At 65.5% G+C, this 21,378-nt stretch overlaps 8 protein-coding genes across 8 annotated transcripts; 4 read left to right on the forward strand and 4 right to left on the reverse strand.

Annotated features, from left to right (window-relative positions):
- Window positions 1-304: 304 nt before the first annotated feature.
- EMIHUDRAFT_365485 (hypothetical protein) lies at window positions 305-1,010 on the reverse strand. Its single transcript, XM_005782709.1, has one exon. It carries the CDS (start codon window positions 651-653, stop codon window positions 378-380), a length of 276 nt encoding a protein of 91 aa, XP_005782766.1. The 5' UTR covers window positions 654-1,010; the 3' UTR covers window positions 305-377.
- Window positions 1,011-2,420: 1,410 nt separating this feature from the next.
- EMIHUDRAFT_113356 (hypothetical protein) lies at window positions 2,421-2,981 on the reverse strand (the record flags this gene model as incomplete). Its single annotated transcript, XM_005782710.1, has 1 exon — window positions 2,421-2,981. One exon carries the CDS (start codon window positions 2,979-2,981, stop codon window positions 2,421-2,423), a length of 561 nt encoding a protein of 186 aa, XP_005782767.1.
- A 1,626-nt stretch (window positions 2,982-4,607) lies between these two features.
- Window positions 4,608-8,063, reverse strand: EMIHUDRAFT_468412 (hypothetical protein; the record flags this gene model as incomplete). Its single annotated transcript, XM_005782711.1, has 7 exons — window positions 4,608-5,244; window positions 5,285-5,409; window positions 5,484-5,632; window positions 5,843-5,931; window positions 6,005-6,539; window positions 7,071-7,316; window positions 7,797-8,063. 7 exons carry the CDS (start codon window positions 8,061-8,063, stop codon window positions 4,820-4,822), a joined length of 1,836 nt encoding a protein of 611 aa, XP_005782768.1. The 3' UTR covers window positions 4,608-4,819.
- A 563-nt stretch (window positions 8,064-8,626) lies between these two features.
- On the forward strand, window positions 8,627-10,762 carry EMIHUDRAFT_233026 (hypothetical protein; the record flags this gene model as incomplete). Its single annotated transcript, XM_005782712.1, has 6 exons — window positions 8,627-9,366; window positions 9,470-9,612; window positions 9,993-10,086; window positions 10,191-10,293; window positions 10,389-10,532; window positions 10,619-10,762. 6 exons carry the CDS (start codon window positions 8,627-8,629, stop codon window positions 10,760-10,762), a joined length of 1,368 nt encoding a protein of 455 aa, XP_005782769.1.
- Window positions 10,763-12,772: 2,010 nt separating this feature from the next.
- EMIHUDRAFT_233028 (hypothetical protein) lies at window positions 12,773-13,627 on the forward strand (the record flags this gene model as incomplete). The annotated part of the gene is made up of 1 exon (XM_005782713.1): window positions 12,773-13,627. The coding sequence occupies one exon, from the start codon at window positions 12,773-12,775 to the stop codon at window positions 13,625-13,627; it is 855 nt and encodes a 284-aa protein (XP_005782770.1).
- A 598-nt stretch (window positions 13,628-14,225) lies between these two features.
- Window positions 14,226-17,112, forward strand: EMIHUDRAFT_468413 (hypothetical protein; the record flags this gene model as incomplete). The annotated part of the gene is made up of 7 exons (XM_005782714.1): window positions 14,226-14,591; window positions 14,705-14,777; window positions 14,999-15,467; window positions 15,776-15,858; window positions 16,302-16,442; window positions 16,528-16,631; window positions 16,765-17,112. 7 exons carry the CDS (start codon window positions 14,226-14,228, stop codon window positions 17,041-17,043), a joined length of 1,515 nt encoding a protein of 504 aa, XP_005782771.1. The 3' UTR covers window positions 17,044-17,112.
- Window positions 17,113-17,274: 162 nt separating this feature from the next.
- EMIHUDRAFT_233030 (hypothetical protein) lies at window positions 17,275-18,612 on the reverse strand (the record flags this gene model as incomplete). Its single annotated transcript, XM_005782715.1, has 2 exons — window positions 17,275-18,035; window positions 18,423-18,612. 2 exons carry the CDS (start codon window positions 18,610-18,612, stop codon window positions 17,275-17,277), a joined length of 951 nt encoding a protein of 316 aa, XP_005782772.1.
- Window positions 18,613-20,692: 2,080 nt separating this feature from the next.
- On the forward strand, window positions 20,693-21,158 carry EMIHUDRAFT_233033 (hypothetical protein; the record flags this gene model as incomplete). The annotated part of the gene is made up of 2 exons (XM_005782716.1): window positions 20,693-21,001; window positions 21,078-21,158. 2 exons carry the CDS (start codon window positions 20,693-20,695, stop codon window positions 21,156-21,158), a joined length of 390 nt encoding a protein of 129 aa, XP_005782773.1.
- Between the last annotated feature and the right edge of the window lie 220 nt (window positions 21,159-21,378).

Consider the following 21,378-nt stretch of genomic DNA (forward strand, 5'->3'; position numbering starts at 1 on the left):
TCCGCATCCTTGACCCTCGTGCGCAGCCGCTTCACCTCCGCCTCGCGCTGCAGCACCTGCTGCTTGAGGACGGAGAGCTCGCCCGCCTCCGCCTCGGAGAAGACCTGCGACAGGATCCGCTCGTTCTCGCGCTCCAGATCCACCTTCTCTGCCCGCAGCCTCTCCACCAGCAGCGCCGCTTCCTCACCCTCGTCGGTAGCCAGTTGTAGTCGTTGCGCCTCCTGCCGCAGCCGCGTGCTCTCGCTTCGCTCCTCGCGGATGACGCGATTCATCTCGCTCAGCTGGGAGAGTACCTTCTCGTGGTTGGATCGCACGGCGCCAAAGCGCGCCTAGTCACGCTTCCCTGTGTGAAGAGACGCCGCTCACGGCGGCTGCCCCTATGCTCTGTGGCGCTGGAGCACTTCGAGGTGGTCGTATCTCTGCGAGAGGAGAGTGAGCTGCGCGGTCCGCTCCTTGACGGTGCGCCGCAGCTCAAGCACGTGCAGCGTTTCTTGCACACCCGTCGCCCCGCCCTCGCCGATCGCCGCCGTCGCGCCCGCCGCTCCGCTGAGGGGCGCCGCGGCAGCCTTGTCTCGGAGCTCGTCCAGCTCCGCATCCTTCTCGCGAACCAGCCGAATCAGCGCCGCCACCTGGTCACCATCGCCATCGGGCATGGCGGTGCTGGCCGCCTCCGCCGCGACAGCCGCAGCCGCCGCCTGATCCGCACCGCCGGTGTCCCCGACGCCATCGGGAGGCGTCTGCTGCGCATTGCATGCAGCCGCCGGCCGCGGCTTTTGGCCCTTCGCCGCGCCACCGCCGCCGCCATTCTTGGGAGTCCGCGTAGCAGCCGGCGGCGTCCGCGGCGCCCATGCCGTGCGCGGCGTGGCCGGAGGGGCGCCGGCGCTCGCGGGGCGGCGCTTTGCCGCCCGGCGGGTGGTGCCATCACTGCGTGCGGCTCCATGCTTGTAGAGCGTCAGCTGCTGCGCGAGGCGGCGGTGCTCGTTTTCCCTCTGGGCGAGGCGCACCTCGAGCTGCGCGATCTTCTCGTCCTTTGACGCCACCTGCGCCGCCCGCGCGCGCTCCGCCAGCGGCGCGTCCTTTCCCGCGTGTGACGCAGCGGAGAGGTCGGAACGGATCCGCTGCATCTGCACGCCGAGCTGCTTGACCTTCTCGCCCTGCTCGAGGTTGTGCCGCTTGAGCGCCGCGTTCTCCTGCTGCAGCTTGAGCAGCCGGTCGTCGCCACGCTGCCCCGCCTGCATCATCACCGGCCCGCTCTGCGAGGCGAGCCCCATCCTGCCCGTTGGAGCGCGGGACTGTTTCATGTACGGACCTCCTCGAGGTGTCGAGGTCGTGAGAGGGGCAAATCGTAAGAGGGGTGGCCCAGACAGCGATACGTCAGCACCTCCCTGACCCTCCTGACTGAGCTCTGAGGGTCACCGCCCGTCGACCTCGACGCGCCCTTTCCATTCTTCCGACGGACCCCGACCGCGAGGCCGAGGGCCGACTACCAGCGCAGAGCCGGCCGCAGTGAGATTAGGAACGATGTTCATCGCAGTACGGCTCTAATCACTAATGCGCTCGTTGCCGCGCGCGCGCAAAGTCATAGGCTCATAGGATCCGGAGGGTGAGACTCCGAACAAGTTCCATTGTGCAGCATCGAAGAAGCGCTCCGGGTCGACCGCTTCCAAGACTGCCACCGCCTTCTCCTCCTCATCCTCACCACGCACGTACACAGGTCCTCCCTCAGCATCCCGTCCCAGGGTTCCACCGCCCGCCTTCCCGGGGCTCCGGTTCTCCCTGATTCGCTCTTTTATTCGCCAGCCGAGCGTCGCCTGACGGCCGCTGTAGCCGAGCAGAGTGCTCTTCAAAACAACAACAACAACACACGGAAGAGAGAGGATTTCCGCATGGGAAGGGCAGGGGAGAGCAAGAAACGACGAGCGAGGCCTGCAGCACTGCGGCCACCCTGCCAACCAGCCCCCGAACCGTCCCGCAGCTCACAGACCAGCCAGCAGACCCGGAGCAGCACCACCGCCTCCCCGCGCCCCCCCCCTCCTCCTCCCTTCCCCTCTACCTAAGAGCACTCGCCACGCGATGCGGTCGCGCCCCATATTTCCCATTGTACCTATCTCACAGAGCCGCGCGCGCGCGCTGCCGCTGGGGCGTGGGGGTGGGGCTGCAGCCTGCACTGCTTATTTAAAAATGGTGATCGGTATATCTCCCCTTTCCATCTCGTATACCAGTAGCTCTTTCTCCCGGCGATCTTCTTAATTGAAACAGAATGTGAATCATGGCCTGACGCATGCATACGTGTACGTGAGAGCGGTACCGTGACCGTCCAGAGTCGCACGGCGCCAGAGCCACCACGACCTTTCTTTGTCATGAGCTATGGCCTGTGGGAGGGTCATGCATCTGCACGATGCGCAGGAGCGCGCCCCCCATTACTTGCAGACCTCACGGCCGGTGATAAGCTTCGTGCACTCGCCGCCGCCGCCTTTCGGGGCCGGAGCTGCCTTTGCCGCAGGTTTCGAAGGGGCCGGCTTTGCCGCCTTTGGGGCCGCGGCCTTGGGCGGCGCAGCCTTAGCCTCCTTCGCCTTGGCCTTCGCTGCCGCTGCCGCTGCCTGCTCTTCCTCCTTCTTAGTCTTCTCCGCCGCGGCCGCTGCAGCCTCGGCGGCAGCTTTCTGCCTAGCAGCCTCCTCCTCGGCCGCCTTCTTGTCTGCGGCAGCCTTGGCGATGGACTCCTCCTTGAGACGCACGTCCGCTAGGGCACGAGCAGCTTGCTGGCCGGCCTTGCTCCACCGTGGCGCGCCGAGGTTGGGCGAGGAGCACTCTGGCTCGATGTCACAAGCCGCGAGCGCCCTGGACGAGAAGAGCAGTGGCGCAAGTCCGAGCGACGTGCCCAGCGAGAAGGCACTGCGGCGAGAGTGCACCGCCGCCGCCCCAGACTTTGCCGGGGGCGTCGGCGTGAAGCTGAAGGAGAGCGCGAGGATTTGCACGAGCATTTGGTTAGGTTGGTGGAGTGCCCGTTTGGTGGGCCATTTTTGCGGAAAGAATTTGTTGTGTGCGGAAAGAATATTTGCGGCATAACACTTGGCACGGTTCTCTCGATATTTTTGGAGATAACACTTGGCACGGTTCTCGGGCGACGGCTAGCACCACACTCCTTCCTCTCCTTAAAATCCCTGTGTGTGGTGGCGGCGTGCCGTCCTCCCATCCCTCCCTTGGGTTGCCTGCTTTCTTTCTTTATTTTTACGGTTCTCTCGAGGTTCTCGAGGTGGAAATCCTTTGGCCGCGTTGGGTAGCGAGGATTGGTGTGACGCGATCCACGCAGGCGTGGTTTCTGACGGCCGACCGTCAGTGCACGGAGTTGCCCCTTCTCCGACTGCCCCGGCTAGTTCCCGAGTTTCGCGGGAGTGACCCCATGCGTCAAACTCGAGACCTAGCGCGGGTGGGTTGGAGGGGGCTCGCTGCAAGGAAGGGCTGTGTAAGAGGCCGATCCCCGTAGTCCAAGCCGTAGTCCGCCCCACTCCTCCCCATCGGGCGGCATAAGCGGCCACGCCTCGCAGATTCGTTTCTCGCGCCTGGGTCCAGGCGCGCGGGGCATCCCCCGGGTCGCTCGACCAGCGTCCAGCGATCCGAGGAGTGGCCGCTATGAGAGGGAAAGAGCGGGGCCCCTCGACGCCTCTGTCCGGCCCTCCGAGGGGGGAAGGGAATTGGCAATTGCGGGGTCCCCACGGGCGCCTCAGTTCGGCCCTCCGAAGGGGGGGAGGGGAGCAAGGGGGTGGGGGGGTCGGGGCGGTGGGGAGGGGTCTCGGTTGGCACGGAACTCGCGCGCGCTGGGTACTCTGACAGACACAGGTACACCACGGGAGCCGCCTAAGCGACTCCTGCGAGGACGGCGAGGCACTCTCTTAGCTCCGTGCTGCGTGCACTCGACCGCCCTCGGCCTCGCCGCAAGCTCATTGAGAATCTGCTCTTGCGATGGCCGAGAGAGCTTAGAGAGCGAGAGAGAGAGCCGTGTGAAGAACGACTGAGATCGCTGTAACTAACAAAAACGAATGGGCACTTAGTTACTGTCCCACCAGTCGCCAGCGTGCGCGACTACTAGAGTGCCCGTCAGACAAGTGTCCAGGGCCTCTCGGTCTCCAGCCGAGCGTGTTCTGTCTTCTGACTGTTGTCACTTGTGAGAGAGATTTTTGTTGTCGTTCACTTGATTGTGCGGGAGAGAGAGTTTTGTCGCAATTAATATTTTTCCTGTCCAACGGCAACGCCTGTGTCAGTGAGCGCGCGGAGAGAGTTGTTTTTGTCCATTCTTTTATCTGTGTAGGAACCCCCACGAAACCCGAAAAGAAAACGATTAAACGTGTCTACCCCGCTTGGAGTGTTCTTGAGTGTTGCTGTGGAGCGTCCACAGTTCAACATACGCGCTCGCGCGCTCGCGTCTGCTGGCGCCCAGAGAACACGTTGCACCTCATGCTCCCGGCGGAGCCCAACTGCTCGCACTCGACAAGGCACAGTCCCATCCACTCGCGGCCCAGCGCTGAAGAAGTCGAACTTCCAGTCTCGATGGCATCGTCGATGGAAGACGATGCGGCTCGCGCCGGGTTGTGTGAGCTCGGGGCGAGCGTGAGGCGGGGGTGGTTTTATTGCGGCACAAGTACGCTGTGCTCTTGTGTGACAGTGCGCAGTCAGCAGAGGTAGAGCTTCCACGCTCACCATGTGACGCCGGAGTAGTGACGCCGGCACCAGAGCCCCAGAGCCCCCACGAGAAGCCGAACGCCCCGTCGCGCCTCCGCTCCGCCCTCGCACAAATAGTGAGGACACACACGCCGCGGCGCAACTACTCGTCCGCGGCCCCGGCCGGCCCCGCCGCCGCGGCGGCGCGCGCCTCGGCCGCGTGTGTGGCGAAGCCGCGCGCCGCGAGCGCCCACGCGGCCACCAGCATCGCCGCGCCGACGAAGAAGTGCATCCCGGGCAGCGGCAGCGGCGGCGCCTCGGCGGTGAAGGCGGCGAGGACAGCGGCGTACAGCGTCGAGCCGATGGCGCCGGTGAGCTCGGTGAGGGCGCCGAGTGCGCCGAGGAGTGCACCTCGCTCGCCGGGCGGCGCGATGTTGGTGAGGAGGGCCTGGAGGGCGGGGATGCAGACACAGCCGACCGAGACAACGACGATGGAGGCGAGGAAGCCTGTGGGCGAGGGGGAGGCGCCCGCGCCGCCGAGACCGGCCGCGAAGACAGCGAGCCCGTAGAGGACGGCGCGCTGAAGGCCTGCTCACGCGTGTGTGTGTGTTGATCAGACGCTGTTCACACAGGCGCGGCAGCAGGACGGCGCGTCGCGGGCCGAGGCGCGGCACGAGCAGCCTCGGCGCGACGGCGAGCATGAGGCCCACCACCACCATGATCGGGCCCGTCTGCTGCTGCGACCAGCCAAACCTATAGGGACAGCATCGGCTCAATCAGTGGCGATCCGTGGTGCAGACGCGTCAGCTGCTGCAGTGCAGCCGGACCGCACGCTGGCGTAGTTGACGAACTGCGCGTCGAGCGCATTGCGCGCGAGGGAGACGAAACCGTATGCCAGCGCGGCGCTCCGCAGCAGCCCGGCTCGCCCGAAGAGGCGGCGGAGGGCACCGATCGGGTTGGCCTCCCTCAGGTCCACCTGCGGCAGATGCAGTAGAGGGCGGTTGCAGTCGAGAGCGAGAAGGCTCTGAGGTGCATCTCGGCTGCACCTCGGCTGCACCTCGGCTGCTGCCTCCGCCGCCGGTGCGGCGGGTTGGACTCCGGCACTACATCTCCGTGTGAGAGGATGTCTCATCTCTCTGTCGGCCTGCTGCCTCCGCCGCCGGTGCGGCGGGTTGGACTCCGGCACGAGCAGCGCGATGAGGGCGGCGTTGACGACTTGCAGCGCGGCGGCGATCCGGAGCGGCGCGCGCGGGCCCAACTTTGCTCCGAGCACGCCTCCGATGGGGAAGGCGAGCAGGAACGCGCCGCCCACCGACAGGCCCTGGAAGACGCCTATCGCAACACTGACCTTCTTTCTCGAGTCGGCTTCTCTTCGTGTCGTCCACACGACCGGCGCGGGAGACGCCGAGGTTCTGCGCGCGCCGCGAGGCGGGCGAGCAGTCCGCGACGTACGCCTGGCAGATTGGCGTCATGCAGGACGAGCACCCGTCGATGAGGTCCGCGAGGTAGAGCCGGCCGATGGATCCGGCACCGGCGGACGCCTGCAGCAGGTTGGTCGCGGCGAAGCCGAGAGCGGACCATGCCATCAGCGGCTTGCGGCCACGGACGTCGGAGAGGGCGGAGAGGAGGCCGACGCCGAGGAAGGTGAGCAGCTTGTCCACCGTCTCCACCCGCCCGCTCAGCGCGATCGCCGCAGGGCTCGGCGCGGTGCTGCCGTCGGCGTTCACTATCAGCCGCACGAGGTACTGCACGTTCACGGCGTTGAGGCCGAGGGAGAGAAAGTAGAGCCAGTTGGAGAGGATGGCCCAGCCGTACGACGGAGGCGCCCACACGGCCGGCACGGCTCCGCCGCGCTTGCCGCCCGCGGCAACCAGCTGATCGGCCTTGCATTGCCGCGGAAGCGCCGGACGGTGGCCGGGCGCCGGCGCCGGCGCCAGCTCGGAGGAGGCGGCGGCCGCACAGGCGACAACGAGAAGAGGGAGCCGCATTACAATTGTATGGGAGTCAGCAGTCGCAGCCGGGGAGGACTGGCAAAAAAACGGCAGGGCGGCGCACGTGTATCCTCGCCGCCGCGTGCGCTTTCGCGGGCGCCCGCTCCCGTCAAGAGCGACGAAGCTCGAGCGACGAAGGTCGCGTCTGCCGACTGCCGTCTCTCGTACTCTTCACTCTCCAGCCCAGGTGCAGGTCGACGTCCCCCCGCCAACAGGACGCATCCCTCGCCGCCGCCTTTGAAAACGGAGAAAGGTTTTCCACTCTCGCCCAAATCCACCAAGTCGAATCGGCTCTTCCTTGCACATACAGTTACATACACTCCGTGTGGATCATCATCATGGCGCGCTGACCGCTCACCCACACACAATGACGGCGCGCGTCAATGCGTCAGGCCGCCGCGCGCCCCTTCTTCAGCCCGCCACCTGGTCGAGCGCGTCGCCGAGCAGCCCCTTGGCCACGCCGAGGTCGCGCAGCTGCTCCACGCCGCCGCTCGCGCGCACCTCGGCGGCGTGGTCGGCCACGAAGCGGCGGCACTGCGCGAGGAGCCGCCCGTCGCCCGTCGTGTGCGCCGCCTCGAGCAGCGGCACGGCGGTCTCCGGCCCGACGCTCTCCTGCAGCGCCTGCGCGCAGAGCAGCTCGAGGCGCGGCACCTGGTACATCTGCGCCAGCTGCCGCAGGACGAGACCTCGGCGGCGTCGCGCTACTTCATGCCGATGCCAAACATGGTCCGCCGAAAGTCGCAGACCGAGAGGGTGCTGCCGTCGGCGCTGATGGCGAGGTCGCGAGGCATACGAACCGCGCCTCGTCACCCACGCCATCAACGCTGCCGCAGGCACCGCTGCCCGCGAGCGTAGTCACCGCACCCGTCGCCACCTCCACCCGCCGGATCTTGTCGTTGATGGAGTCCTCACAAACAGCGCGCAGCCGTCCGGGCTGACCGCGAGGCTGTGTGGTTTGTTGAACTGCGCCGCATCGCCCACGCCATCCGCATTGCCTTTTTCGCCGCTGCCCGCGAGCGTCGTGACCGCGCCAGTTGCCACCTCCACCCGACGGATGTAAGTCGGCCACAACCAGCATGCTGCCATCCGGGCTGATGGGATGCAGTAGAACTAGAAGCCTTCGTCCTCGAGGGTTGCTATGCTGCGCACGCGCCCGGTCGCCGAGACGTGCAGGAACGAGTCCTCAGCCGCGACGTACCAGGCACCCGCGTGATCGCTTGCCACGCCGCGCAGGCTGAGGGACGCCAGAGGTCCGTCCTCGCCCTCGAGCTCCAGCGTGGTGACCTGGCCGACGGTGCGCGCGCCAAAGATGGGCGCCTCGAAGCCGGCAGCGACCGCCACGGGCTCGCCCTCCTCACCGCCGTTGCCGTCGCTCTCGGTGCGGACGCGCTTGCCGGAGCGCGACGCCATGGCCATGGCGGAGGTGAGGCGTTGCCACGCGCAAAAAGCTGCGTACCAAGCCCCCTGAAGCCGGAATATCCGGCGCCGTTCCGGCGCCCGCTTATGGGAGGAGGCAAAACATGCAGCACTCAGCCTTCCCTCCCCCTCCCGGATGGAAGTACTACCTGAGCTCGACCGTGCTTGACTTCGCTGTTCAGATGGGAAGCGGTAACCCACGGTGATATGGCCGCATGTGATGGGTGCATGAGCTATCTCGGATCAAGTAGTCAACGCGCACTCTCTTATTTGGTACTCTCGGCAAAACTTTCGTCAACTAGCAAACCCGGTCTTGCAAGGGGCGTGTCTAGACTGGGAGAGAGAGTGAGAGAGATTTTTAGCATTGTTTTGTTTGTTGCTAGACTGGAGGGTTTGCTAGGACCTCCTACTAGGAGGGTTGTGTACGTACTTTTAACCATCAAGCGCGGGATAGGAAGGCGAAACACAGTTAGCGACCAACAACTGGGACACCAGCGCGGTGAAGGGACGTTAAGCCGGGAACACCCTGAAAGAAGAAAAACGTGCCGCGTAGGTTTGGCGCCATGCTCGCCACGCTCTCGATCGCGCTTTCCGCCGCCCTGCCGCACCCTCTGCCGGGCCTGTCCCTCAACGCGACCGCTCGCTACACTGCCGGAATACTCAAGGTCACCTCGCCCGTCGGAGACTGCTCCGTCTTCCATGCGCACGTCGAGCATGAGGACAAGTCCACCCCTCTGATCGCGTGGATGAACGGCGGCCCGGGCGCCTCCTCTCTGATGGGCTTCTTCACCGAGCTTGGCCCGACGCTTCTCAACCTCCAGTCCGTGCCGGCCGCCGGCGCATTCTCCCTCGACGCCTCCGACGGCTGGCGGCCCTTCTCGAACCCGCACGCGTGGAGCCGGCTCGGCTCGCTCCTGGTGTGGGAGCAGCCCGCCGGCGTCGGCTTCTCGCGCTGCCTCGGCGGCTGCCCGCGCGTGTGGAACGACACCACCTCGGCGCTCGCGAACCTCGCCACGCTCAGAGCCTTCTACGCCTCGCAGCCGGCCGAGGCTTCGCGCAGCCTGGTCCTCGCCGGCGAGAGCTACGGCGGCATCTACGTGCCACTGCTGGCGCAGCTGGTCCTGCGCGACGCAAGCCTGCGGGCCAGAGGCGTGGCGCTCGCCGGCATCGCCGTCGGAAATGGCTGCGTCGGCTACGGCGTCGAGGGCGGCTGCGGCCTCGACTCGCTCGACATCTTTGTCTCGACGCTCGAGCGACTTGCGCCCGGAGTCAGCAGGGCCGCCATCGCCACCGCGCGGTCGAAGTGCACACCTGCCGAGCTCCGGACGGGGAGGCAGCCGTCACGACCATGGCCATGACCCTCGCCGTGAGCCTGACTCGCCCCGCCCCAACCCCAACCCTCCCAGGCAGCCCGGCCAGCTCTCGCGCGGGTGCGCGGCGGCGGTGTCGGCCCTCTTCGTCGAGGTTGGCGAGTACAACCAGTACCACTGGTCCTCCCCTTGCGGCCCCGACGGGCAAGGCAACTGGGGCGACGGCTCGGCCTTCGCTTGTGCGACGGGCGTCCTTCCGAGGTTGCTCCGCCCTGCTGGCCACTCTAGGCTGCTCGGCCACCTCTCTCTCCCTTGGAGAGGCCTTCTCGTGCCCTCCTCTACCTAGCAGCTAGTACCTCTGGGCTCCTAGGCCACCTCACTCTCCTTCCCGTACCCTGGTACCCTCGCGCCTTGAGGCACCGCTTGAGGCACCTCGCGCTGCCGGCCACTCACTGATGGTTCGCACTGATCGTTGATCACTCAGTGGTACATTTATCATCAGGTACCTCGCGCTGCCGGCCACACAGCGCGCGCTCGGCGTCATCCTGCCGGGCGAGCCGCCGCTGGCGTGGGAGAGCGGTGGGGAAAGACGTGCTGTGAACGCCATATCCCTTTCTAGGCGAGCCGCCGCTGGCGTGGGAGAGCTGGGACGGCGACTCGCCCTACTACCACATCACGGAGGCGGACGCACAGCCAGTCGACCTAGATGCGGAGTGCAAAGCCGTGTGTATTCCGACTAGCACTCGAGAGGACGCGTCCTCGGCCGTATTCCAGTCCTATGCAGTGCGCCCACCACACCCCCGTGTTCACGACGCAGGCCCGCCTACCGCGACCTCCTCGCCGCGGGGGTGCCCACCCTCATCTACTCGGGCCTCGCAGACACGGGCGAGCCGGACGTCGGCGCCGAGCGGTGCGTGCCGGTGTGAACAGAGCCTCTTCACGCCTCCAGCTGTGAACAGGCGTGCCGGACGTCGGCGCCGAGCGGTGGGTGCCGCGCGTCGCCGGCGCCGCGCAGACGGAGCCGCGGCGCAAGTGGGGCGCTCCGCCGCGCTACGAGTTTGCTGGCCACGTCGAAACGTACGCGAGCGGGCTCACGTTCGCCACTGTCGCGGGCAGCGGCCACCTTGTTCCGGCCGCTCGCGATTCGTACAATGATGAAGTGAGAGTTCATGATTAGGCGCCGGCCACTTGGTGCCCGCCGACCGCCCCGCAGCGGCGCTGGCGATGGTGGGCGCTTGGGTCAAGGGGGAGCGACTGCCCGCGTACAAGGGCGCGGCGTGCAAGCGGCTGTGGCTCGGCCGGCACTATGCGGACTGGTGCGACTCGCCGCCGCAGCAGCCGGCGGCGGTGGCGCCTGGCGCGCACTACCACCCGAGGATCGCTGCGTGATGCGGGTCTTCATGCCGCGTCCCCTTTCAATTGCGGCTTGATTTTGTGCGGCGCGTCCCCAACCGTATCTCGCAACGATCTCGCCGGCCTCACCGGCCCTCTTATGTATGTACAAAGAGAGAGGACTCGACTTTGGGGGAGAGCCGTTTTGGTGGTCGTGGAGGGTGGAGGTCGTGGAGGTGTGAGGAGGTCGTGAAGTTACGGCTTCACGAACGAATTCCACCGTGCGCGCGCCGCGCACAGACAGACCACACCACAGCGATTTTGCTCGCCCCCTGGCGACACAGGACGCACTTTTACTCATGACTGCGACGTGTGCGAGTTTGGTGTTTGCCCCCTTTAGCGTCACAGGGGCGCCCTCTTCTCTTCAGGGGGCAACGTTTACGCTCACCCGCTCGTGCTCGCCGAGCTTAGTCATCCTTGCAGTACCAGGCGCTGCCCTCGGGTCCGTCTTTGATGAACTCCACGGCGTTGCAGCCCTTCTTGATGTAGGTGAGGTCCAACTCGCAACCGCTTGTGAACTCAGGCTTCTCACACCTGCAGAGAGAGGGGAGGGGAGGTGGCTGGAAGATTTACTGGGCGGAGGGTCCTCTTCTCCACCGCCGCCGCCCATACACATGCGCACTTTTTAGAGTTGCACTGCCCCTTGTTGCCTGATGGGCCGCCCGGCGAGCCACCAGCTTTGTCGTTGCAGTACCAGCCAGCACCGCATTCACCGGATTGAAAGTACTTGGGCTTCATCAGCAGGTTGAGCCCCTTCACGCCGCAGCCTCCGTGGATCCACCCCTCGTCCAATTCGTCGTGCTTGCGCGGCTCAAACACAAATGCCGTGTGCCCTTTTTTGTCCTTTGTCTTCGTCCCGCCGTTGCTGCTGAGTGTGCAGCCGCCCTCACCGTCATAACTGCAGCAGTAGCCTTTCTTATAGCCCTTCTTTTCTGCCTTCTTGGTGCACTCCGCCTCGCACGCACCGGCGACGTCGATGTTGAGGTCGATCTCTTTATCTTCGTCCTTACACTTCGTATCCTCCAGTGTCGATTCCGTCATGAACACGCCCAAATCGAACCCTCCCGAGCCGCCGTTGAATCCGCGAGCAGCGGCTGCGACAGGGGCAATTTTTGACAAGGTGCGAGTCAAATCATTGATCAATGGAGCCTCGGTCAGCGCCTCGTCGCTGCTGCCTGGTACGTAGTCGAGGAAGTCGATCCAAAATCCCTCGGAGAGGAACGGGCTGAAGTCCTCCGGAGCCTCGCCCTCACCGCCGCCGCCAAAGAGGCCGCCCGCCCAGCCGCCCAGCTGGCCCGGCAGGGTCGTCACGGCGCCGAGCGCCGAGTCCAGCGCCCCAACCGGCGCCAAGAGACAAGTCGTCACCAAGCACAGGGGTCGCATTCGATGATCGTAGGTGCACCTTCCAAGCGAGACTCAACCTCGCCGACGTCTACTTCGCCGTCGCCGTCGCAAAATGATGACCGACGATCGCAATTGTACGTCTCTTTCTCTCTCTCTCAATTGTACGTACTTTTAGCTTCTGGGAGAAAAGGGACAGAGGGTTGTGTTCTCTAGGCCCCTAAGGGCCCAACGCGCGGCGTGAGAGCTCGGAAGCGAGCTTTGCACGGCGATCGAGGATGGCGCGGTTCAAGTCGGCGAAGGGACGGCTGGCTGCTGCGCAAAGTGATCAGTTCTAATGAATGTACCGGGGCCCAACGGATAGATGAATCCGGGGCACCCTCCGCTCGAATCCCTGGCCGGGGGTTCGAGGTGGCCCCCACCCTGGGGCCTCCCATCAAAGGGACTGCGGCAGAAGACGCCCAATCTTGCACAAGTGCAAGAACCATACATCAAATCCAGCCGCTGCTGGATAGCCCCAGACGACTCCGTGAACTCTTTCGGGGACCTCGGGTTGTGGAGCACCGTGTTGTACTCTGTTCACGTAAACGCACAACCCTACTCTGTTCACACCGAGCAGCGAGGAGCGCAGTGGTTCACTCTTCACAGGCTATACCAGACGGCGCCATGGTCGCGATCACGCAGCCGCTCTCCTCACCGACTCTATCCGCTAGAGGTCGCAACTACCTCATCACTGGCGGGACACAAGGCCTCGGCTTCGAGATTGCGACCCAGCTGAAGGCCTGCGGCGCCGCCAAGGTGGCAGTCATCGCCCGCAACGCCGAGAGGGGCACAAAGGCGGTCGAGCGGCTTCAAGCTGCCGCTGGAGTGCAAGAGCCCTTTGAAGCGTTTTTCGTCGAGGCGGACCTCTCCGACGCCACCGGTCCTGGCAAGGCGGTGGCTTTGGCGCTCGCCGCGATGGGGGCCATCGACGGAGTGGTGAATGCTGCAGCGACGACAGCTCGTGGCAACCTGGCCTCGACGACCGCCGAGGACTGGGACGCGATGATGGCGTGCAACGCGCGAGCACCATTCCTCATCACGCAGGCTGCGACGCGGCACATGATTGAAAAAGGCATCCGCGGCTCCATCGTCAACATCTCGTCGGTGGCGGGCAAGGGCGGCGCGCCGTTCCTGATGGCATACTCGGTCTCCAAGGCGGCCGCGTCCGCACTCACGCGCAACAACGCGGCGGAGCTCGCACCGCACGGCATCCGGGTAAACTGCGTCGAAATGGGCTGGTGCGCGACGGACAACGAGGACGCCCTGCAGCGCAGCGTCAAGGGCGATGACTGGCTGCAGCAGGCGGACGCCTCTCAGCCGCTGGGCCGCATCCTCCGGCCGGCGGATGTCGCGGCGACGGTCTGCTTCCTCCTGAGTGACGCGTCGCTCATGATGACTGGAAATGTGGTCGATCTTCACCCGGAGTACTCGAGCGGGATGATCTCCCGCCTCGCGGACGAGGCCGCGGGCGGGCGTTAGTTCCTCACGCGGAGCCGCCCGACGACTCGCAGCGGGCATCGATAGTATAGGACGGGGCGGTCTGACTCACGGATTCTCACGGGGGCGGGGATATGACCGATCCTGTGCCTCTTTGCCTCCCGGCTCGAGCCTCCCGGATCCCCCGGTTGCTCCGCCGCCGGACCCCCCCCTCCACCACCCTCGCCCAGGGGTCTACAAAGCTGTCTTAAGGTCCGACAGGTTCGGCACCGGGCACCGCCTCGCCCTCGGTACACAGTTGTATACCATATGCGCCTGCGCCTGCGGGCGGACCCTTACAGATGTCAGATCACAGATCACTTCGGTCATCAACCTCACATCCAGGGCCGGAAAGCTAAGTCCTAAGAACCACACCCAGCGTACTTGCCGGAAATTTTCTTGTGGCAAAAGCCAGCCCCTTGGAGTGTGAAGGCTTCGTAGCCCTCCGGTCTACTACTGAAGATCCGCAGGACTGGAGCGAAAAAAAGCAAGGGAGTGGGCAGAAAGAAAGAAAGAAAACGCACAACCCAGTGGGCAAAAGCCAGCTGGCGGAGGCCAAAAATCTTTTTCCCGGCGCCGGTTGCCCTTTGGGGTCCCGAGCATGTCGGCGAGCGGCAGTCGCGGTGGCTCGTCTGACCCGTTCTGGCCGTCCGACCCGACGGAGGAGGTGGAGGAGGTGGCACAGGCCGTCTCCAAGGCCATCGTTCGCGCCGGAGCCTTTCTCTCCGACGCCAGGTGCTCGTTCTGCGTGCTCGGCGCCGTATCAGACGCGCTGCCGAGCACGGGCCGAGTACTTGCAGAGCGAGGCCTTCGCGTCGCCGACATCCGCGGCGCGTGGGCTGTGCCTGCAGCGGTGTGCGACGCGCCGACCGGTGCCGGTGCCGCCGACCGGCCGTGGTGGCCGGCCGCCAGCCGGCGGCTCGAGCCGTACCTGCGCCACGACCTCTGGCGCAAGATTGACGGCGATGTGCGCAGTGCACTCGATACATCTACGCCACACACTCACGCGACACGTCACGTCCACGACACACGTCCACGACACGCCCCACTGACACACGCCCCGCTGACACGCCCCGCCAGGTGCGTGCCGGCCGGGCAGTCGACTGGAAGGCGATGGGCCTCGACGCTGCTTCGGTCGTCGTGGTGAAACACCGTGAGCCTGTCGCCGCCCAGAGCGTGCGGCTCGCACGCGGCGCAGGCTCCTCCACAGCGCTCCCCTCTCTACACCCCTCCTCTCGCCCACTCCTCTCCTCTCACCCACTCCTCTCCTCTCGCCCACTCCTCTCCTCTCGCCCACTCCTCTCCTCTCACCCACTCCTCTCCTCTCGCCCACTCCTCTCCTCTCGCCCACTCCTCTTGCTGCCCCCGCCGCAGCGGCCGCGGTGCGCAGCGGCGCGGCGCGGCGAGCAGCCGTGTCCACTGCGCGCAAGCACTTGCGGCGTCCGCGGCTCGCCGCCCTCGCATGGCTGTGGCCCTTCCCTTGGATCTGGCTGCTCGGCTGGGCCGTCGCCGTCGCCCTCGTCGTCGGCTCGCGGCTGCTGGCTGAGAGCATTCTGGCAGCGGCGCGCGCGAAGGCGGCGGAGGCGGAGGTGGCGGCGGCGACGGCGGCGGCTGGGGCGTCATCCGGCTACGGGTGGCGCGAGGCGACTTCGCTCGCGCTGGCCAACCTTGCCGTCCTCGCCTACGTCCGGCGAGGCCGGGCGCCGTTTGTGCGGGCCGTTGGCGAGGCCACGTCGCTCAAGCAGGCGGGCACGACCGCTCTCAGGCTGCGCAAGCTCGACCTCGCAGCGCAGCAGTACACGGCGGGCGCGCGCCGCGCCGCCAGCATCCGATCCGACGGCTGGTGGCTCAACGGCGGCGCTTGCCGCCTGCTGGACGAGGTGCGCTGAGATACAGCCGAGATGCAGCCGAGATGCAGCCGAGATGCGGCCGAGATGCGGCCGAGATGTAGAGATGTAGCTCGCTGACCGACCGACCGAGGCTGCCGTTCGTAGCTACGCGGCGCGTGCCTCAACAACTTGGCTGCGGCCAGGATCGAGCAGGCGGAGTGGGAGGAGGCCGTCGGCGCGTGCACCTCGGCCCTCGCCCTCCGCCCTCGTCGGGGAGATCACCCGAGATCACCCGAGTTCACCCGAGATTACCCGAGATTAGGCCCTCGCCCTCGCCCTCGGCGGCGCTGCAAGCGCAAAGGCGCACTACCGCCGCGCCGTTGCACTGGTGCGTCTCGGTCGGATGTGCGACGCACGAGACGACCTGCTCGCCGCAGACATGCTCCTGCCGGGGGACAAGCAGGTCGACGTCCTGATGCGCACTCTCCAGCGCCGCGCTCGCGGCGGCGACGGCGACAACGGTAGCGACGGCAGCGGAGACGGCAGCGGCGACGATGGCGGCAGCGGCGAGGGCGGCGCGCAAGCAGCGAGGCTTCGCTCGGTTGGAGCCCGCCCGGGCTGCCAGAGACGCGGTTTGGTAAAGGCGGAGCCGAGCGCTGCGAGCCGGCCGGCGCGAGCACCAGGCGGCGCTGAAGGCGCAGCAACTTCGCTCGGCTCTGCCGGCGGCGCGGAAGCAGGAGGAGCAGCAGCCGAAGCGGCAGCGACGGGATACGCCGCAGCCGCAGCCGCAGCAGCAGCCGCAGCCACAGCCGCAGCTGCAGCCACAGCCGCAGCTGCAGCCACAGCAGGCACCGCCGCAGCAGCAGCATCATTGCCACCGGTGAGCTCGCTCGGCTCTGTCGGCGGCGAGCAGCGCGAGCAGCGCTTCAGCTGGGTGCGCTCGTGGCTCGAGACGCGGCTCGTGAACACCGCGTGCGCCGACGAGGACGGTGCCGCGAGACCGCGAGACCCGCCGAGATCCACCGAGAGGCCCGCCGAGAGCCGCGGAGTCTCGCCGACGTTCGCCGAGATTAGGTGCGGTCCTCGCCATCGTCGCGGTCCGCAGCGTGCGAGGGGAGGCGTACGTACGCGTGTGCCCGCGGCCGCGGCCCAGACGGGTGCACCACTTCGACCTGACGGCGGAGCTAACGCGCTTCCGCCTCGTCCGCCATTTCGTTTTTCCGATGGCACCTTTATGCTTGTAGGTGGAGCTCGAGAGCTCGCGAACAAGCCGTCACACTTTTCTGTCGACGGACCCCTTTCCGTGTTTAGGTGGAGCTCGAGTGGGCGGCGAGGCTGTCGGACGGCTCCGCGCCCTTTCGCGGCGGGCTGCGGCTGGACGACCTCACGGCCGACGAGGACGACGAGGACGCGTACGAGGTGGGCCTCAGCTTCGAGCGACAGCCAAAAGAGGACTCGGAGGAGGAGACGTCCTTGCTGAACCTCCTCGGGCCGCTCGCGCCTCGGCTCGCGAGGGGCGCCGAGGGCAAATTGGGCCGGCTGGTCTGGGATAGGGTCCAAGAGCTCCGGCAGGAGTTTCGGCAGCTGTAGTTCTCTGTTTACGAGTTGGCTTTAGAGCCGCGTATTGGCATCTGAAGTATGAAGAGTCATGGGGTACGTACACATCATCGACGTTCGAGCGGGAGTTAGAACGCCCCCAGAGAAAAGAGCGCGCGCGCGCGCGGCCCGCGTATGTGTGTGGGAACGCGGAGCCGCGCAGCCGGAGGGAGCTGCGCGAATCTTTTTTGCTGAGAGAGAAATCGTCACACGCGCGTGCACAAATCACATGCACAACCTGCCCACCACCAGCCACGCCGCCAGGCCACCGCACAGGACCGCAGACTCGGCGATGCGGCCGTGCGCGGCGAAGACCAGCGACGCGGGTGTGCTCGAGATGAGCGTCGCCCCCTCCAGGAAGAGGCTCGCCGGGAAGCGGCGCTGCCGCGCGAGAAATAGCTGGAAGACGCACAGAAAGTCGGAGAGCGCGAGCGCCACGAGCAGGTCGGGGCCGGCGGCGCTCTCGAGCCAGCCGCCGATGAGGACCATGAAGGCCTGGTTCAGGATCGTGCACGGCAGCTTGATGCCTCGGCCGAGGCTGAAGCAGCACATCGAAAAGAATGCCTCGCGCTCGGCACACCGCTCCGCATCTTCCACCTCCAAGTGGTACCGTGCGCAGCGGTGCCCGAACTGCAGCGCCGAGGCTGCCCAGGCAATGTAAACCCATCGGCCCGTGAAGCGGCCCTCGTCATCGAGCGTGGCGAGGGCGGTGGACACGAATAGAGCAGTGAACAGCGACGTGATGAAGACGCCCCGCCACCGCAGGGGCGCCCGCAGCGACTGAGGCAACGCAGTCAGCGGCACGCTAGCCGTGAGAACGCCAAGCCCTAGCCGTGCAGTCCTCGAGGGAGGCCTGCCGGTCAGGCAGCCCACGCAAAGCCGGCTCACGGCCGCGATCGCAAATGCGTAGGAGAGCGCCGAGTGCAGCGACAAACGCAGCGACAAACGCAGGCTCGAGACTTGGCGGGATCGCGACTGCTGCATATCTAGATACAAGTCAGGGCCTGAGAACACAGCCCCCTCTCTCTTTTCTCCCAGTAAGCTAAAAGTACGTATCCGCCGACGAAATGATTTTCGACCGACCGCAGGGAAACGCAGGACGCCCCCCCCCCGACCGAGCTGCGAAACAACGGCGTCCACACCGGCCGCCGCTCGACAACCAAAATTTTCTTCGGCGCTGCGCGCCGTTGCAGTCGAGTGTATGTCTGTGTATCTTCCAGCCCAGGTGCCCAGCTATCGTGCCGCAAAATAGGTGGGTTAAAAAAAATGCGCACAAAAGCGCCCGCCGGTGTGTGTCCAAAGATGTAGCGCTACAAGTTGGGGACCTCGGGGGAGAGGAAGGGGGTGGGGAGGAGGGCCGGGCACCTGCACACGGCCCGCCGCCCTCTTCATGAGAGTTCCCTCGATGCGGACGAGCCCGAGGAGCGCCGCGTAGGCGTACTCGCGCAAAGACGGGTCGAACGCCGGGTCGACGGGAGCGGCGATGACGGCGGTCGGGTCGATGATTCCACGTCGATGAATCCACGCCGAGGCGTGACAGTGACAGCGCGAACGCCCTGCCATCCGGGGTCAAGTGCGTCATCTGGGTGCTTGGGTGAGATATGCACCCACGCGGGGCGGCAAGGCAGCGGCGCACCGAACTCTCGTCCGCGGTGTCTGTGTAGCACTCGGTGGTTGACGCATCCGACACACGGGCAGGTTTTCGCGCTTAGCAGCTGGCCAACGGTGATGACGCCGTCGCGTCACCGACGGCTCGTGCTTGCGTATGATAGCAACCCCTTGTCCGACGGCAGCGTCCTCGCGTCCGCCTCCGCCCGCGCGGCATCATCATTGTCCGCCTACACCACTGCGGCCGCGGCCGCACCCGCGGTGGCAGGGTTTCACACACGCCCAGGCGCAGGTGCAGCAGCAGCCAGTGCAGCAGCAGCAGCTAGTGCAGCAGCGCGTGATCACGCTTGCACACGCGATGGGCGGTCGTCATGTGCTGCAGGATGGGTCACTTTGGACGCGTCCCATCGGAAGGCCGCCGCTTCCACCCGGCTCCGAGAAGGCACAGCGAGGCGCGGTGCAATCAGTGGAAGCACCATCGGATCAAAAAGAACGCCGATGCTGCCCTACAGGCTGCGCAGACAGTGCTAGCTCTTTATAGCGAGGCGACCAGGCGCGAGATGTTCACTCTCGCGCCACATCCCTACAACGGGGTGCATTGTACCCACTTGCACGCCGGCACGAGCGCGGCGCCGCAGTGGGGCAAACGGGGCATCTGGGGCTAGCTCAGCTATGAGCATCACCTCTCCCGCTTCTCGCCATCCCCGAGGAGCAGCGCGCCCGAAGCAGGTGAGTCACGGCCGCTAGGTACAGCGAGCGCGGCGAGCCAGAAGCGAGAAGGGAACGTCAAGGAGAAAATCAGCAGATTCCAAGATTCAATCTCGTTTGACAAAACACGGAGGTCGGGTAACTGGGAGTCGGGAGCTCGGGAGTATAAGAAAATCTCCCAAAATTTTCGTCGGCGCTGACGCGCCGACAAAGCTGGTGTCCGACCCCGACCGCCGGCCGAAACAGCCGCGTCCAGCCCGACCTGCGGCCGGCCGAAAATCATTTAGTCGGCGGACTTGTACTCAACCGGCTGGGTGCCCAAAAAAGAGAATTTTAGAACCAAACTCCCTCGCACAACACCGGGCACGGGACTGGCGCGCACTGGCACTAACACAGGTACACCACGGGAGCCGCCTAAGCGACTCCTGCGAGGGTGGCGAGGCACTTAGCTCCGTGCACCCGCCCACCCCCGCCACAGGCAAGCTCATTCACGACCTGCTCTGCGATGGCCGTGTGAAGAACGACTGAGATGCGCTGCTTCTGCAGCCCCAGCCAGCTCTTGGTGGTCCAAGTCACCTCATCGAGGCACTGGGCCCGCGTCAGCTTGTTCTGTAGCACGTCCGCCGCCTTCCGGAGGATCTCACGGACCCCCTTTCCGAACCCGCCGAACGATTCGAACAGCAGCTGCTGCACTTCGACGCCCTTGTCTTCAAAAAAGAGAATTTTACAAAAGAGAAAGCAGGCTCAGAGTACCTAGGGGTCAGGGCTCTCTAGCCCGTAGCCCGATACCGATCATCCGGCCCGCTGGGTGCGCTTCTTAGCTCCTCGGCCCTGGATGTGAGGTTACCGACTGCACTCCAAGTGCTCCAAGATACGAAACGAACACAACGCACTCTCTCACGTTACAAGGGACATTCTGCAGAGATGCAGGGATGAGCTCAGCCTCGGGAGGAGCTCAGGCGCTTAAGAAAGCGCGAGAGGGTGGGGTGCCACAAAGATGTGGCGGATTAGGCTGAATATACTTTTCCTCTCGCACCCCATCTCTTTTCCTTCCTTTTTTCTCTACAGCACCCTCCCTCTCTTTTCCTCTCTATTTTCCCGGGGAAACCATCAAAATTTCCGGGCTCTGAGCCGAGACCCGAGTCTGAGGCTCGTTTGGGGCCGGCCCAAAATCAGCCAAATCTGCGGAGAGTTTCGGTCCGTTACGCAAATGCATGCGCGACTTGCACTCTTTCGTGCCACTCGCTCGCGGGTGCGCGGGGCATGGCCTCCCGCGCGGCTCGCGCTCACTCGGCCTGCCTCCGCCTCACGGCTGGCTGAACACGCCATGGGTCCGCCTGGTGCGGCGCTGCTCGCTCGCTGCGCTGCAGAAAGCTGCGAGAAGCAGGGTGGCCTCCTGAGCTTGAGCATGGCGCAGCGCGGCTGCTGGTGCTCGAGGGCGGCCGTGCAGTGGCGTGAGGGCCTGATTGGTGGTGACCTCGTGCTGCTTCAGCGTGCGCAGCATGCTCCCTCACCCGGTGCTGAGACATGCTGGTGGGCGACTGGCGCCAGCTTCTCAGTGCTGTCCCTGGCCTTGTGCAGCATGTCGCAATACTCCTGCTGCGCTGACCGGCGCGCGGGGCGCGTCGTGCCGCGAGTGGAGCGAGAGGCTCGAGGCGCGCGGCTGTCGGTCAACCCTGCGGCGCATGCGCGCCGCCAAGGCTGCTCGACAGGCGACTGGCATTGTGGCGACGCGGTCGCCGTTACTCCAACTTTGCTTTGCCGATCAAAAGCGCCCGTCCTTTGCTTTTTAGCCGCCGAAATTTAGCTGGCTGTTTTTTCTTTATAGGCGTCTGCAACTTCCAAGCTGCGTATTCTTCTTGTATTATCGTCGAGTAGTGCAGGTACTCCGTGGGGGCAGTATGTATTCTTGTAAGATGTGCGTATTCTCGTCTCACTGGCTCCGAGTAGAAAAAGAAAGAAAACATGTTACAGTGTGGTGTTCATTAGCTCCGAGTAGAGGGGGCGTCCTGC

The sequence above is a fragment of the Emiliania huxleyi genome, assembly GCF_000372725.1.
Source record: "Emiliania huxleyi CCMP1516 chromosome Unknown EMIHUscaffold_187, whole genome shotgun sequence".
NCBI classification, from domain to species: domain Eukaryota; phylum Haptophyta; order Isochrysidales; family Noelaerhabdaceae; genus Emiliania; species Emiliania huxleyi.